The sequence below is a fragment of the Meriones unguiculatus genome, chromosome 10 (assembly GCF_030254825.1).
Source record: "Meriones unguiculatus strain TT.TT164.6M chromosome 10, Bangor_MerUng_6.1, whole genome shotgun sequence".
NCBI lineage: Eukaryota > Metazoa > Chordata > Mammalia > Rodentia > Muridae > Meriones > Meriones unguiculatus.
In genome coordinates this window covers 104,328,018-104,345,440 of record NC_083358.1, presented here as the reverse complement: position 1 = coordinate 104,345,440, position 17,423 = coordinate 104,328,018, and the positions used below count along the sequence as shown (strand labels likewise).

The 17,423-nt window shown below is 44.5% G+C and overlaps 1 protein-coding gene across 1 annotated transcript in view; it reads left to right on the top strand.

The window, feature by feature from the left end:
* Vtcn1 (V-set domain containing T cell activation inhibitor 1) overlaps positions 1 to 15,016 on the top strand; it is a 62,870-nt gene extending 47,854 nt beyond the window's left edge. Inside the window, exons 3-6 of the mRNA XM_021650499.2 lie at positions 4,204 to 4,551; positions 8,681 to 8,959; positions 11,244 to 11,413; positions 13,433 to 15,016. Coding sequence (XP_021506174.2) covers positions 4,204 to 4,551; positions 8,681 to 8,959; positions 11,244 to 11,368 — 752 coding nt within the window. The 3' untranslated portion in view covers positions 11,369 to 11,413; positions 13,433 to 15,016. The remainder of the gene's footprint in view (positions 1 to 4,203; positions 4,552 to 8,680; positions 8,960 to 11,243; positions 11,414 to 13,432) is intronic.
* Positions 15,017 to 17,423: the final 2,407 nt, after the last annotated feature.

Below are 17,423 nucleotides of genomic sequence, written 5' to 3'. Positions count from 1 at the left end.
TATAACAAACGTACACAAATACTCATATTCACTAAAAATAAATATAATTAAATACATATATATTTAAAATAAACACAATATGAATATATAAATACATATATGTGAGTGTATTTAATTAGAAAAGACAAAGAAAACTAGCTGAGCAAGCAGACCAAGTGAACCAGTAAGCAGCATTCCTCTACGGCAGCAGTTCTCAACCTGTGGGTCATGACCCTTTGGGGGTCAAATAATCCTTTCACAGGGGTCACATAAGACCATTGGAAAACACAGATATTTACATTATGATTCGTAACGTAACAAACTTACAGCTACCAAGTAGCAACAAAATAATTTTATGGCTGGGGAACATCACCGCATGAGGAACTGTTTAAGGGTTGCAGCCTTAGGAAGGTTGAGAACCGCCGCTCTATGGTCTCTGTCGTTCCTGCCTCTAGATTCCTGCCCAGCCTTGCTCTGGCTGGAATGTGATACGGAAGCAAAGCTCAATAACCCCTCCCTCCTCCAAGTCGCTTCTGGACACTTTTATTATAGCAATAGAAACCAAACTAGGATACCTTCATGAGCTAATTGTTTATTTTTGGTAAATTCTTCTGTCTTCCAATTTCTGGCAAGTTCGGGGCAACCTTAGAGACCAGTGCGACTATTTAAATTTGTGTCAGCCACAGGGATTCTCTGACAATAGACAGTGGCTTCTAACCCATCTCTATAGGACACCCCAATTCACACCAGGACCCTCTGGTGGTCAGAATGCCTGGAGAGCTGCATCACACCGGGCCACATGATGTTCCTTAGGCCAGGATGGGCTTGCCTATTTGAGTGCAGACTGTTTTTGTGCATTAACTTCCATTTAACCACTTTGAATCTTCATTTACACATGTAACAAAGTATTTCTCGACTGCCAGCTGGATGCAAAGCAAGCCTACCTCTGTGATTTCTGAAGTTCTCGGTGGCTTTTCTTTCTCCTCTTTATTTCCTGTGGATGAGTATCCAATCAATGTGATGCTCATCCCATCTGCCTCATCACCAACAGGACCACAAATGACCTGAAGCTGCAGCAGATCCCCAGGCACACGGAAGCTGCCTATTTTTAATTACCAAGTTCTCTAGGAGACGTGTGAGTGGATTCCCTACCTGTGGGCTCAAGGCCAACACATTAAAATGAAATCCGTAACACAATTGCCAAACTGCGATATGTCATTATCATCTCATTTCCTCCATAATTGTGCTAATAATGTGGGGTTTTTTTTCTCAAAAGTAATTTTCCAGATTAACTTCAATGACACTTTCTCAAGTACAGTCACCTTCACTCTAGCTCTGACTGAGTCCCAGTTGTTCTATGATTTCATTGAGAAGCCATATGTATTTTTATTTTAAATTTTATTTATTTATTACAATTCATTCACTTTGTATCCTAGCTGTAGCCTCCTCCCCCCTCTCCTCCCAATCCCACCCTCCCTCCCTCATCTCCTCTCATGCACTTCCCCAAGTCCACTGACAGGGGAGGTTTTCTTCCCCTTCCTTCCGACCCTAGCCTATCAGGTCTCATCAGGACTGCCTGCATTGTCTTCCTCTGGTAAGGCTGCACACACACACACACACACACACACACACACACACACACCCGGAGGAGGTGATCAAAGAGCCAGCCACTGAGTTCATGTCAGAGACAGCCCCTGCTCCCCTTACTAGGGTACCCATTTGGATACTGAGTCTATGGGCTGCATCTAAGCAGGGGGTCTAGGTCCTCTCCATGCATGGTCCTTGGTTGGGGTATCAGTCTCTGCAGGGCCCCCAGGGCCCAGGATTTTTGGTTCTGTTAATATTTTGTTTTTTTTTTTAAGGTTAACATTTCTCCCAGATTTGAATGTGGTGACCTTGGCAGGTGCGGTTTACTCTCGCAATACATAGATTACATAAGGAGTGCTTTGATTTGCACTTATTCACAAACCCATGACACATTATTTCTCTGAAAAACAGAACAATAAACACTATCAGACCTGTACTTATTCCTGAAACTGTTTCCCCCTTGGACAAAGTTTACAGATGAGTGCAAAAGCCCAGACATGAGTCAAGAAAGAGGAAGGTGGTTGCCATAGTTAAGAGAAGAGTTGTGGGGGTGGGGAAGTACCTACCTATTCCACCTGGGCAGACTGAAATTCCCAGAAGGACTGCCAGGCCGACTGACTTGAATAGAATGTGGGTGAGCAGGCACAGGAGAGCCGGAAACTGTATAGGAGGAAGATGAGCAGGGCAATGAGGGTGTAGAGTGTAACCATGCAGCCCATGAGAGCTTGGGCCCTCATAAAAACAAAGACGATTGAAAATAACCCGAATCTTTAAAGTGGTGTTCAAGAAAAAGCTTGGCAGGAGACGGGTGCAGAATTTTTATCACACAGTCAGACCTCCTTTTACTATATTTACTAGCTAGCTTTCCAAATGTCTCTCACTAAAGGCCACGCCTGGCAGCTGCTCCCCAAATCCCTTTTCTACCAGGGTCAAGCCTTTAAAATATCTTCCAGTCCATCCTAGGCATCCTTGTTTCTTCAGCTTTTTTTTTTTTTTTCAAGCTGTACTCATTCTTGTATCCCTAGCCCTCTGTTCTTTGTTATGCAGATCTCTCCAGCTCAGTCTTTGGCTCTATTTCCCATCCATTACCCTCATCTCTTTTACAAAGGTCTTGGAGTCGATTAGACAACCCCAAGCCTTAATGAGCTAGAAGTGCCAAGGACACCCTTCTGTCTAGAAGGCTTGCTTCTGTATTTGAAAGGAAACATGTACTATTTGTTCATGAATCTTTAAATTGAAGAAAGAAAATCAACAAACCATTGGACACAGACAAAACAGGCGATGACAGGAGACAGCGGGAGAGGAAACTGCCAGGCAGAAACAAGAGGCATTCACTGTGTGCCAGGCAGTGCTTGGCACTGAAGGCCAGGCTGGGAAGTCTACCACTCATTCCAGAGCCTTTTAGTAACCACGGGAAATTAGTGGCTAGGTGACAGATGTATTTGGGTTGTGCTCTAAGAAGGCTGCCTGCACGACGGATGCATTTAAACCGTGTTGGGTGGAGGCTGACAGGCACTGTAGGAAAACCAATACGGAAGCCAACACAGTTGAGGAATGTCTAAGACCCACCATGGTGATGTCTGGGCATGTCGTAAAGGCTTGTGAAGACCATCTTGAATGCTTAAGCCATGTGTGTGTGAAGAATTTGTAGAGGTCTGGAGAGCACCTCCTTCCCCCCTTGACTACCCTCAGCAGCCAGTGTGGCTCTTAGGATCAGACTCCCTACGGTCTAACCCCCACAGTTCCTTGTATCTGCTCCATAATCCTCTCGGGCTCCACGGCCATCTCCTTAGCTTCACATGCGTGTCATGGGACCCTCTAAAAATATTCAGTTAGTCGAATTATCTTAGGGTGCCTTCGGTCAGAACAGCTGGCACAAAGAAGCCCCAGCTGGGTGGGCTATAGGCTGGACAACCAAAGGAAAGGTGGTAGAACCGAGTCAATGACCCTTCCGGTGGTGGGCTCAAAGAGATGAGGAGAGTAGTTTCTATTTTGGACCAAAGCAACATCACTAAGAACCACTCCTCATTATGATGTAGATAACACTATAACTTCAGCCACACCCTTTCCCTCAGTGCCTGTGTTTCTTTATCATCACGGGGAGGATAAAGTCCCCCTGTGGTAGAATTTAACTCTCTTCAGAATTACTAGCCATATTAATTAACACGAAGTTCCGCTTTGTGTCACTTCTGACTAGCTAAGGATGATACCTTTCCTGTGTAACTGCCATCTACCAAATCAAGTTTGCACTCATTTGATTTGTTCTTCACAATAACCTCTCAAGGTACATAAGACAGATACCATTAACTCCATTTCCCTGTGAGTCAGAGGGGTCACATGACTTACTTAAGGTCATACAGCTGTTAAGGAACAAAGCCAGGATGTGAACACTCAAGTTCAAACCCTCAACTCTGCTGCTTCTGAGGGTTTGGGCAGATTGTTGTTTATCAAAGCTATATTGTGCGTGGCAGATGTGCTGTCGACATTAACATTTCTTCCTGCTCTTGCTAGTCTTTTCTTTTTGTGTCCTTCTCTACCTGTGATTTATCTGGACGTCTCTGTCCAGCTTACATTAACGAAGAACATGACTGTCAAAGTGCCAGGGCTTCACCAGCATTGGTCCTTCCTGCACCGCAGGCAAGCACTTCATCACAGTCACGACCTTCACCTCAGCGGGGAACATCGGTGAGGATGGGATCCTGAGCTGCACTTTTGAGCCTGACATCAAACTCAACGGGATTGTCATCCAGTGGCTGAAAGAAGGTCTCAAAGGCTTGGTCCATGAGTTCAAAGAAGGCAAAGATGACCTGTCACAACAGCACGAAATGTTCAGAGGCCGGACAGCAGTGTTTGCTGATCAAGTGGTGGTTGGCAATGCTTCCCTGAGGCTGAGAAACGTGCAGCTCACAGATGCGGGCACCTACACGTGTTACATCCGCACCTCAAAAGGCAAGGGGAATGCAAACCTTGAGTATAAGACTGGAGGTGAGTTGCTTCTGGTGGGAGCACCCCCTGAGATGCCTGAGAATGTCTGAGGGCATGAGTTGCTGATAAAATATTATCCTGTGCTCATGAATGACCAAAATTCTCTCAGTTCTGTGAGTGTCCTCTTGTTGTTATGCTCAAGACCATACAACTTCCGGAGTGGCCTACAATAATATTAGGACTTCAATTATTTTCTTCTAATCTATCACCATCTTTGAATTTCCAGGTGTATTCTCAAAGACATAATCTCTCTATTTCCCTTCTCTCTCCCTCTCTTTTCCCTCCCCCCTCCAAGGGCTCCCAATGTAGCCAATGTAGAGCTGGCCTGCAACTCACTCAGTAGATCAGTTTAACCTTGAACTCACAGAGATCTGCCTGCCTCTGTCTCCCAACTACTGGGACTAAAGGCGTGAAACAGCACTCCTAGCTAACAGATGCAGTCTTTTTGAGGTAGGCCCTTGCCATTGCTGGTAATAAAAACCTACAATCTGTCCTGGAATGTTTCTATACTAATTAGGCCCAAGTCCACATCTTAAATGAGTGTCCCCAGAGACTCCTGACAATGAGGGAAATTTTAGGAGAGATCCACAAGGGACAAAGCAAAATAACACTGTTATACAATCTCAGTAATGCCCCCTCAGTTAAGCCAACACTTCTGTGCCAACCCCGTCTAACAAATGTTTCCTAAATTTATATACAAGGGATTCAGAGAGATACAATGAAGGATCTGAAGCTGATTAATAACAAAAATGATTGTCCCTCTTTTCACAGTGCTTCTAGTACAGCTCTCACAGAATTAAAGGTCTGCACAGGGGTAACAAATAACAAAGTATAACAAGCAACACCTTAAGAGAGCAGAAATAAAACAATTGAGGGGTTCACAGGAAGGAAAAGATCACACCCAAGTGCATGTAAGCAAAAGAATAAGCAGACCCCATGGAGAAGGTGAAGGAGGCCTTTGAGGCGGGCAGCAAATAGCCTGTGCTCCCCTAGTCTAATCTAGCCTTTGTGGGCTTTCTTGAACACCTCCTGTGTATGTGTAATTGTACAAAGTACAGCCCTAGAGTCAGGCCCAGATGAGGACAGTGGCTCACACAACACAAGCTCTGTGAGCCTCAGCATCTGAAGATGGAGACTTAGTGGGGCAATGTCAGAGGGTCAGACCAACAGAATGAACTTGAGCGAAAAACCTACAACAGTGAAACAAGAAAGTACAGGACTGAATTATGACTCAGGGTTTAAAGCGCACACAAGGAGGAAGATGAAACCAATTCTGTTAATTCCAAATGATTTACTTCTGTCTCCCCTTCTCTAGGAGGTGGAAGCATCATTTAGCAGTCTTCTCACTCTGCTCCTTCAGTGTATGTTGGAGTAGTGAAGTTAACTGTCAACTTCCAAAGACACCAAACAGACGCTCCCTCCCTCCGCAATGGTGTGTGGAGAGCAAGCGCCTTGCAGCATGCCATGTTGACGGGAGAACTTTACCCTGGCACTGTTTCCTTCTCCAACTGTAACCAGGAGAAGAACATCACGTAAATCCCAACAGAAAGGCACCCTACACTCTACCTGACCAGTCCTTGAAACTGTTAGAGCCATAAGAAGTAAAATGATTGACAAAATGTCACAGTCCATAAGGACCTGAGGTGACAACAATGACTAGGATAACTATACAAGATAAGATTCTAGAACAATAGGAGAGACAACATGAATGGGAAAATGGGTAAAATACAAATAAAGCCTAGAGTTTAGTTAACAGGAATGCTGGTTTCTCGATTTTGACATAAGTACAATGACTATTTAAGATGCTACATTAGAGGAAACAGACCGGGAAATCTACAGGAATTCTCTCTTACAGAATTCTGTGTTTGGAACTTTTATGTAAATCTAAAGTTGTTCATGTAATGAAATCTATTTGTATGCTAACTTAAAAAAATTAGTAAAACAGGACAGCCTGGAAAGATGGCTCAATGGTCAACAGCACTGGCTGTTCTTCCAGAGGACTGGGGTTTGGTTCCCAACATGCACTGCCATGCACATGGCAGCTCACAAACACCTGTAATTCCAGCTCCTGGGAATCTGATGCCCTCTTCTGGCCTCTGTAGGGACTGCATACAGGGGGTTCACATACACGCAGGCAAACACTCAAATACATAAAATAAAAACAAATGCATCTTTTAAAGAAAGTAAAATTAACTCTAACATTTGAAAGTTTTAACAAAGGTATAATAATAGATATCCACAGCATTGGTGGGAGCATCAAAATGAAGTAATATCTGGGACAGACTTCTAACACAAGCTGCACTCTCCAGACTTAGTTTCACACATCCCTGCCTAGGGACTTGTTTCCTCCCTCCTCCAAACACAGACATCTCATCTCCCTTGCTGTGCAACAGGCTTGCTGGGAGTAAGGTAAAGAGCAGGGCATGGCAGCACATGCCTATATCTTTAGTACATGGCACTGAAGACAAGAGGATGAGGAATTCCATGCTATCCTCTGTTCCATGGGGAGTTCAAGGCCAGTGTGGGCTACACGAGAATGTGTCAGACACAAGTAAACAACAGTGCGGGAGAGATTTCCTCTCATTCTCACTCAGCACCAGCCTAACCCCGAGGAAGAAGCAGCTACATGGCTTAATCAATTGCTGACTGCCTGGGGGCTGGTGAGACGGCTCAGTAGGTAAAGGTGCTTGACATTCAACCCTGTCAACCCGAGTTTGATACCTGGAACCTATGTGTCTTGGTTGCTTTTCAGTTGCTCTAAAGAAACACCGTGACCGAGGCAACCAGAGAAGAAAGAGTTTATTTGGGGCTTACATTTTCAGAGGGGCGAGTCTGTGACCATCATGGTAGGAGTATGGCAGCAGCCAGGCAGGCATGGAGCTAGAGCAGTAGCTGAGAGCTTGGGTCTGATTCACAAGCACGGGGAGAGAGAGAGAGACAGAGAGAGAGAGAGAGAGAGAGAGAGAGAGAGAGAGAGAGAGAGGGATCTTGGAATGATGTGAATATTTGAAACCTCAGAGCCCACCCCCAGTGACACAGCTCCTCCAAGAAGGCTACACATTTCAGTCCTTCCCAAACAGTTCCACCAACCAAGTATTCAAGCATGTGAGCTTATGAGCCATTCTCATTCAAACGACCATGTCATGTAAGTGGAGAACCAGCTCTTCAAAACTACCCTCCAAGCCTCACGGGTGTGTTGTGGCAGCTTTACCACCACCACCACCACCACCACCACCACCACCACCACCACTACCACCATCACCACCACCACCACCATCAAAAGTTTTTTAAAATATTAATTGTGGACTGCGTTTTTGGCATAATAATAAGCCCTTATCCTTAACACTTTTTGCAAGTGTCACTCTACCTATATAAAAGAGAAAGAAAGTCCTAATTTCCAGATGTTAATTCAGTGAGTAGCATTTCTTAGAATAAAACAAATACCTACCACTCTGTTGTCTCTACCCAAGCAAACTCCAAATCCCCAGGGTCACAAGGCCTGTGAATAGGCCTTCTGTGGTGAAAGGTGAATTCTGTTCTTTCTTCCTCCTTCTTGTTTGCCTGAAAACAGGAGACTCAGAAGCCTTCCAGGGCTCTAAGGTCCAAAGGGAATAGACTCTTCTTTTTCTTCTTTTTTCTTCCTTCTCTTCTTCTTCTTCTCTTTCTCCTCCTTCATTCACAGAGCTCCTTTTACATGAAGAACATTATCTAGTCAACACTGGTATACATGAAACACAGGGCCCTGGAGTTTGTAGTATTGGCCAAAGGGTTACAGTGCATAGTGATGCTCTGAGCAAATCCTTATTTACACTCACAGCATAATGGACCACACACAAACATCACCATGGGGAAGCACCGAGTCACTTCAGTGATAGAAGTGATTGCTCATATTTTTTAAGACCTAGTACTTTAGCCGGGAGGTGGTGATGCACGCCTTTGATCTTAGCACTCAGGAGGCAGCGGCAGAGGCAGGTGGATCTTTGTGAGTTCGGGGCCATCCTGGTCTGCTGGTCTACAGAGTGAGTTCCAGGACAGCGAGGGCTACACAGAGAAACCCTGTCTCAGGGAAAGAAAAAGACCTAGCATTTACAGCACTTACACGTGTCCTTTTTGGCCTTTGACCCTGCAGCCTTCAGTGTGCCAGAGCTAAATGTGGACTATAATGCCAGTTCCGAGAGCTTGCGCTGTGAGGCCCCTCGGTGGTTTCCTCAGCCCACAGTGGCCTGGGCATCTCAGGTTGACCAAGGAGCCAACTTCTCAGAAGTCTCCAACACGAGCTTTGAGTTGAACTCTGAGAATGTGACTATGAAGGTTGTGTCTGTGCTCTACAATGTCACGATCAACAACACGTACTCCTGTATGATCGAAAACAACATTGCCAAAGCCACAGGGGATATCAAAGTGACAGGTGGGTTTCCTGAGGCCTCCCACCTCCCGTGTTGCTGGAGATGAAACCTGGGGCATGCCACTCAAACAGGCTATTCCTAAACACGTCCGCATGCCTCTCTGTGCTTTTCACATGTATTATCAGAGAGAAAATAGTATGTCGATTAAAACTGAATTTATCTAATATGTACCCAGGCATAAAAATCCCCAGTCTTAGCTAGGTGTGGTGGTGCACACCTGCAATCCCAGCATTCAGGTAGGCAGAGGCAGGCAGGTCTCTGTGAATTCGAGGCCAGCCTGGTCTACAAAGCAAGTCCAGGACAGCCAAGGCTACACAGAGAAACCTTGTCTCAAAACAAATAAACAAACAAAGCTCTAGAGCCTCTAGGGCAGTGGTTCTCAACCTGTGGGTTGTGACCCCATTCACAGAGGTCACATGTCAGACAGCGTGCATATCTGCATTACATTACAATTTATAACAGTAGCAAAATAGCACTTATGAGGTAACAATAAAAATAATTATATGAGGAACTGCATTAAAGGGTCACAGCATTAGGAAGGTTGAGAACACTGATCTACAGATTTTGATCATGATTCTAGTTGGCACTGATTAATGTAACTGAAAACCCAACATAGCACAATACCTATAGCATATTGGTTAAAGAGGGTGACTGAGCCTGGCATGGTGACGCCTTTAATCCCAGTCCTTGGAAGGTAGATGGATCTCTGTGCGTTGGAGGCTAGCCTGATCTACAAAGTGAGGTCAAGGCTAGTCAGAACTACAGAGTGAGACCCTGTCTCAACTTCCTCACTCCAAAAAAGGCATCAGCTGACTTTATCTCACATGCCTTCTCCTTGGCTTTCTGGAGAGCTTAAGGATTTGGAGGCTCTTTCTAACTCAGTGGGAGTAATTTGGTGTAGTGCAGAGACGCTATGATGATTTGACAGCTGTGACATATTTAACCGATACACTAATGTCCTAAATTCCCCCCAACTCACTAGATCCCAACTAGCCCTTGAGAAGGATTTGAATCTTAAGATCAAAGGTGTACTCTCTGACTCAGTCTTACTTGGCCATTGAGAGACTGAATGCTGATCTCACTAATATTGACCACTATCTGAAAAGCTTAGGTTAAAGCATCCTCTTACCAGTCCTAACAGCCTGTCCGAGAATCCCCTTTACCTACCTAAAGCACCCACAGTGCTTTAGGCTGTGCCAACCCTAGGAGGAGGCCAGTTCAGAGAAAAGCCAGACTCAGCTTGAAAAAAAAATGTAAACAGCAACAGAAAATACTTACTGAATAATTATGTTTTTAACAGACATATTTGATAGCAACAATAAATCCAGATGTAAAACTTAAAACAAAGGTAAGCTAAAGAAATACATTTATAAGCAGGGCGTGGGGTGCATGCCTTTGATGCCAGCACTCAGGGAGACAGAGGCAGGAGAACAGGAGAATCTATGGGATTTGAGGCCAGCCTGGTCTATAAAATAAGTCCAGGACAGCCAAGACTACACAAAGAAAACCTGTCTCAAAAAAAAAAGAAGAAGAAAGAAAAGAAAAAAATACATTTGTAAATGAGGGTATGGAAAAATGGCTATTGAGCTTGAGTGGGTCTACTATATTTTACTGTATTTGTAGTGTTTGCAGGCAACATTTATTGAGTGACTGTATGCCAAGCACTGTTCTAAGTCACTCAAGAATTCTTTTAATAACCCTGTGAAGTAGGCCATTTTTACTTTAGTTTTTTTTTTTTTTTTTTTTTTTTTTTTTTTTTTTTTTGCAGAGAAAGAAATTGGAGCAAATGTATATTGAGTTACTTACTGAAGTTACACACCTAATGAGTGTCAGCACTGAAATAGCTGCATGAAATTGGATTGTCTAGGAAGAAAAGAGTAGGAGATGAAATTGATAATTCCATATCATTTTATAGAGGTGTGATAAAATCTGATGACACAAAACCTGTAAAAGCCACTGCCTAGGGAAAAAGTATGTCCAAAATCAAGGAACTGGCTCGGGCCATTTTGTTAGCTCCCTTTTCCACATAGTAACTGTAAGAGGTGCTTCATTGGTATAGTTTTTCACTGGACTGTGTCCTCACTGAGTTGAACCACAGAACGGGCCTTGCTCCGTAGAAAGGGAAACCTCTGGGTCGATTCTGGAAGGGTGGAGAGGGAGGAAGAGAACTGCCCAGTAGAAACAAATTGCTTTTTTTTTTCAGGTGCTCTTTCCTAGTCATACTAAGGGACCATCCGTCATCTCTCTGTGATTCTGAGCTTTTTATTTTTCTCTCTGCTTTTACAGATTCAGAGGTCAAAAGGCGGAGTCAACTGCAGCTGCTCAACTCAGGACCTTCCCTGTGGGTTTCTTCAGTCTTTGCAGCCGGCTGGACACTCTTGTCCCTCTCCACCTGCCTGATGCTAAGATGAGGGGCCTTGGCCATACAAAAGCATGCAAAGTTGCTGGTACAACAGGTGAGATAAAGCACAGACAGTGTGCCGGGTGGCTCGCAGCCGGCACTCCTGACAGTCGAGCCATTTCTCCAGCCCTAGACTAATTGTTAGGAAACAAGCGTCAAGCTCCCTTCCAGACCAGCCACAGGGAGGAATATGCATTGATGCTAGGCCAGGGACTAAGCAAGAGCCCAGTCCTGACTGACAGATATTAAAGCCAACTCCACACAGTCCAACTATTTGTGTAAATTCAAACACCTGTTCATTTGCTGAGTCATTAGTGGATGCAAAATTACCTTTTCAAAGCTCTGTTTAGCCTTGACTAATTACCCTGGGCTTCAATGTTATTCACAAGACATAATGAAAGGCATGCCACTGCTGGGTAAGCGAACTTTTCCCTACCCCTAGTCTGTCCACCTTGGGCCTGTGTGACTCACCAGCTAGCCCTCCCGCTGAGATGTATTCTCTAGCTCCAATTACTGGTAGGACATTTCCATCTAAATATTCTACTGCAAGTAAATATTGCTCAAAACTGAGCTGTGAGGTTCCAGTCAGCACTCCCACGTGAACTCTGAGGCATCCCGAAGAGGCCTGAGGCTCACAGTCCCAGGGGGTCTCCTGACTGTCTTCTGTCCTTCATGTCAGTTGTTGTCTGGACCCTACAGCATTTCCTCCTGGTTGTCATTCAGACTGATCCCAATCATTTTGTCGTTGTTGTTCTGTTTTTGTTTTATAATCTTGTATCCAAACTAACTCTAGTTTTAAGGTTTTTATTTTATTATTTTATGTACAAGGGTGTTTTGCAATATGTGTGTCTATATGGTGACGTGTACCTGGTACCCAGATAGAGCAGAAAAGTGTATCAGATTTTCTGGAACTGGAGCTACAGACAGTTGTGAGCTACCGTGTGAGCCCTAGGAATCGCACCCGGATCCTCTGGAAGAGCAACCAGTGCTCTCAACCACCAAGTGATCTCTCCAGTTCTAATACCTTGTGTGCCTGTGCCTTCCTCTCTCTCTGTCACAGGTGAAAGGAAACTAGGTGCCAGAATGAAAACAATCAAACACTATACACACAAAGTTGCGGACATACTTAGCTACTACTTTGTTCTACATAAGAAGTAATTTTCCCTATAGAATAACTTTAAACCAAATAGATTTTTTTCTTAAGGAGATTTTTGTTTTGTTTTTATTCTTCTTTAAGATTTGTAAAGCAAAGGGACAGCTCATTACTGGAGACATACACTGTTACTGGCAATACATGGCGTGTTAGGCCATATACTCTCTGGCTAGGAGACAGAGATAGACAGTGTCTTCCGACCTCACCACAGACACCTGCCTTTCCTCCATCTCTCAGTTTCTACAGCATTGAGGAACCACTTCTGCTTTAAAAGTGCTTTAAAACCACTTCAGTTTTAAAAAGTGAAAATCCCAAGCGTTCTAGTTTACCAGTGAAGACTCAGGAGCCAGACACTGGTTTGGAAACCTGCTAGCTCAGAGAGGCAGAGAAAGTACCCAGCTGACCTTTCTTCTCAGCTCAGGTCTGGATAACCCAAAATAACCCAAAAGGCTTACTAGCTCAGCTGACAACCTAGGAGGAAAAGGCCAAAAAACCCAAGGCCAGAAGCTTGCTAGCTCAAAGCTCAAAAGGCCCACAAAGCCAGAGAGCTAGAAAGCTACAGCCAAAGAGCTAAAGCCCCTTCTACTTTCACACACTGTTTTAATATTCCCCTCAGCTCAATGTCCCTCCTAGTCTTTAATCCCTGTCAGCTGGTCTCTTGCTCTGCCTCTTGACTGAGGGTTAACTTTATTAAGTCCTGTGTGCAGAGAGCTGGGTGGTCTTCCTTTAGTATAGAATTTAAGCCATCACCTTTCCCCAGCAGCCCATAGACCTTGGACCACGGTAGAATGGCAGAATACAGAAAAATAAGCCCATTTTGAAACAGCAGGTTCACTCACGCAGAGGCAAGGGGAGGGAGGCTGGGCTCTGGGCAAACATTAGCTGAGTCCTATCATGATATCTTATTGCGGTTGTTTTCAGAATCCCAGGGATCTACAGAAATATTTTCCACAAGACGTGACCTAGTTTTATATTTCTGGGAGAAAATGAATTCGTGTCTGAAAGTCTGGAATGAACAGATAGGAACAAGATGTTAAAAAGAAAAAAAAAAAAGGAAAAGAAAAGAAAACAAAAGCAACCCTCGGACGCCTCCAATAGGGACAAGATGGACCTAGATAATTCAACTGAACTAGAGGACAGTAAAAGTGCTGTTAAAATGTGTGTAGAGATGGATGTTTTTCCCCATCTCAGGAACCGTCCCTTGCCTACCAGCTCCCAAGGATGGGCTTGCTATGATGATGCCCTAAAAGTCCCTGGATGGTTTCGATTGCCATATACTTGTTTCATATTCAGCACATTAAACCATAGGGTTCGTCGTGAAGAGCTGCTAATCAGCCGCCACTTCACGACTCAAGGGTGGCGGCGTTTGAGTGACAGGCCCAGTGATTCGCTTCTCATTAGGATGCTTTCAAAAGTACTTTGGCTTCTCCTCCCACCTGACAAATGCCCAAGATGTAGGGAGGGTGATCATAATTTTAGGGCAAACAAAATAGTTGAGTGATGCTGATTTTCCAAATAAGTTCTCTCTTAGGCAAACAAATGCCACTTTATCTCTCATCCTGCCTTGTGGCCTGTGTCATCATAAGGTGTGAAAGTTTCTGCATGGATAGCTGTGACCTCAGCTTCCAACCTCCAGAGCACTGGCAGTAAACTGGGGTGATTTTCCTCCTTCTTAGTTTTCCTGGGACGGCTGGCAATGTAGAGAGACTTAATTGTCACAACTAAAGGAAGAGGGAGAACAGGGTTCATGGTATCTAGAGGAAAGGGCTCAGTGATTATATCCAACACCTTGCAATAGACAGGACATGTCCCGCTGAGAAGAATTTATCCAACTCCAAATGCTAACCACCTTGAGATTAGCAAATCCAGAAGGAGGTGAGCGTGAACGAGCCCACTTGCTTCCTGACAGTGAGTACCAATTTCTGTCTCTAGCTACTGCCTCAGTTCAGAGAACTAGGTCTCTGCCTCGTGTGACATTCTTCAAGGAAGCCATGTGGGAAATTCTCCACGGCATTGTCTTCAGCTCACTGTACTTCTGAGGTCCTCTCCCTTCATTCTGTGCACACAGTAACTTTGGCTTAAATGCTGCCTGATTTCCATTCCAAGTTCTCAGGCTTTAGATTTTAGATCTCAAGACCGTGTCTGGGTAAAACACAAGTTAAGGCAACAAGAACAAATCTTCATTGAAATGTGCAAAGACTTCTGGGATTCCGGGGTTCTGTTTATTTCTAGGATGCTCATATATGTTTGTCAAATGTTCTACCAACTGAGTTACATCCCAGCCCACACAGAGATGTCTAAAGACAATGGAACAATGTCCTTTAAAATGAAGCCTTGAAGAATGAAGTTTGGATGGCAAAGGACACTCTCTCACCATCTTCCTCCCCACCCTCAAGTATGGTTGGACACTGCCTCCCTGGACTTTGGATAACCGTATCTGTATTACATATTGTTACAGAGAGCTTGAGACCATTCAAAGGAATTATTAAATATACATTCTCCACACTGCTGTCTGTCTGGTCTGTCACAGAAGGTGAAAACAGAGACACAGATGAAAAAGCTAGAGGACACCTTCTAAAGATTAACACCGCCCACAGATAACAGGCCTTCCATGAATGTTAGCTGCCTAAGTGGGAAAGGGTGGGAGTCTGTGTGGGCTGAGGGTCCCGGTCTAGGTACATGGAAATTCCTCCAGGCTTATGCCAGTCTAGCCTGTTTCTATCAGGGGAAACAGTCATGGCACTTGATTTAAGATAGATAAATTTGGGGAACACACATACATGCGCATACACACACACACACACACACACACAATTACACTAGTAAAAGACTTTTTTTTTTTTTTGAGACAGGATCTCTATACATAGCCCTGGCTGTCCTGAAACTCAATCTGTAGACCAGGCTGGCCTCAAACTCACAGAGAACTGCCTGCTTCTGCCTCCCCAGCGCTGGAATTAAAGGCGTGTATCATTACTCCCAACAATACAACCTTTAATGTTTATATATATAAGTGATATGATAGGGGTGTGAGAGTGAGTGTAGACTGTGAGACTAGATTAGAGACCATGAGAAAGAGAAAGAACTGTTAAGAAAGGTGGGAAGGACAAAAGGGCGCATATAACATTGAAGTAGAAAAGAGGCTATGGGGAGCGGTAGGTGTGAGGGTAGAAAAAGAACCGACAAAAACAGATTCTGGGTTATTGTCTTTCTTTCTTTATTTAAATGTTATGTGTATGAGTGCATGCGTGAGTATGTAAGAGAGGCTGTGGAAGCTAGAAGAGGGTGTCGGATTACCTGGAATTGGAGGCTGCTGTGAGCCTGATGTAGGCACTGAAAATCAAATCCTGGTCCTCTGCCAAGGCAGCCTGAGCTCTTAACTATGGAGCCATCTCTCCCGGGCTCCTAACAGATTGTACATGGAAAACACCAAAATGAAGCCCAAAACTCTGTATGTTAATTTTTGTTTGTTTGTTTGTTGAGACAGGATTTTACTGTGTAGCTTTACTGTGTAGAGCTGTCCTGGAACTAGCTCTGTAGACCAGGCTGGCCTCCAACACACAGAGATCTACTTGCCTCTGCATGCCGAGTGCTGGGATCAGAGGCATGCAACACCACCACCACCTGGCCATTAAATCTTTCTTAATTGAGAGAAAGAAAAGAGGGCTTCTCTCCCTAAAGGAGGCACCACTGATCCGAGGATCATGCCCGGCTCTCTCCAGGTTCACAAAGGGGTTCTCAGTGAGCCTGCAAGACTCTGATTCTCTAGGGACCCCTGTAGTGGGTGAGGATACACACAGCAAGGTATATTCTGCGTAAAGATTCCACAGCCTCCTTGACCTCTTGTGCGCAGTCTGCCAAGTAAAGTAGGTGGTTTCAACAGCAGAAATATGTTTTTGCAGAGTTGCAGAGGATAGAAAGAAGTTCAAGATCAGGACATCAGGAAGGTCTCTCTTTTGCTGCTCCTGCCTTCTCACTGTGAAGGCATTTTCTCTGTCTAGGCACATCCTTGATCCCTCTCCCTACCTGTTGTCTTAGATTATGTCTCATGGTTAGCTCAGGCTGGCCTTGAACTCAAGACCCTACTGCTTAAGCCTCTCCGGGATGAAAATTCCATGCATGTGCTACCCTACCTGGCTCTCACTCTTATGAGAATGTCAGCCATCCTGGGTTAGGGGCCACACATATATGACAACATTTAACCCAGTGGTTCTCAACCTTCCTAATGCTGTGGCCTTTTCATACAGTTCCTCATGTCGTGATGACTCCCAACCATAAAATTATTTCGTCATAACTGTAATTTTGCTGCTGTTATGAATCGTAATGTAAATTTCTGCTATGTGATCCCCAAAGGGGTCATGACCCACATATTGAGAACTACTGAAGCTGTTTAGAGGCTCTAATCCACAATCACATACTAAGGTATACTAGGAGCTAGGAATTCAATATATAAATTTGGGAAGCAAGTCTGTAATATTCATATGCAAGCACACGTGCATGTGTGTGTGTGTGTACTAATAAAATCAGCCATTATGAGTTCTACATGCTGAGGTAGACAAAGGAATATTAGGAATTACACCAGCAAGCATATGAACAACCTTGCTATATTTCCTGTTTGACCCAGAATAAGTGTCTGAACGGCGGGGAAAGAACAGAGAGCCTGGTCCATCAGCTGCCTTTTCGAAGCAGGTCAGAGGACACTGAGGAAGCGAGCGCAATGGCTCAGCGCGGAGATGCTGCCAAGAAAGCTAAGTTGACTAATGGCCTCTCCAAACCACCACCTTCTATTTTCAATGTTCTAAAAGACCACTGGCCGGGGGAAACGAGAATACAACCCATGTGCTTCCAATTTCAAAGAAAAAGAGCGGGGTCAGAGGGGCAGCTGGGCTCCGTGTAAGCAAACCAAACTGCGGCA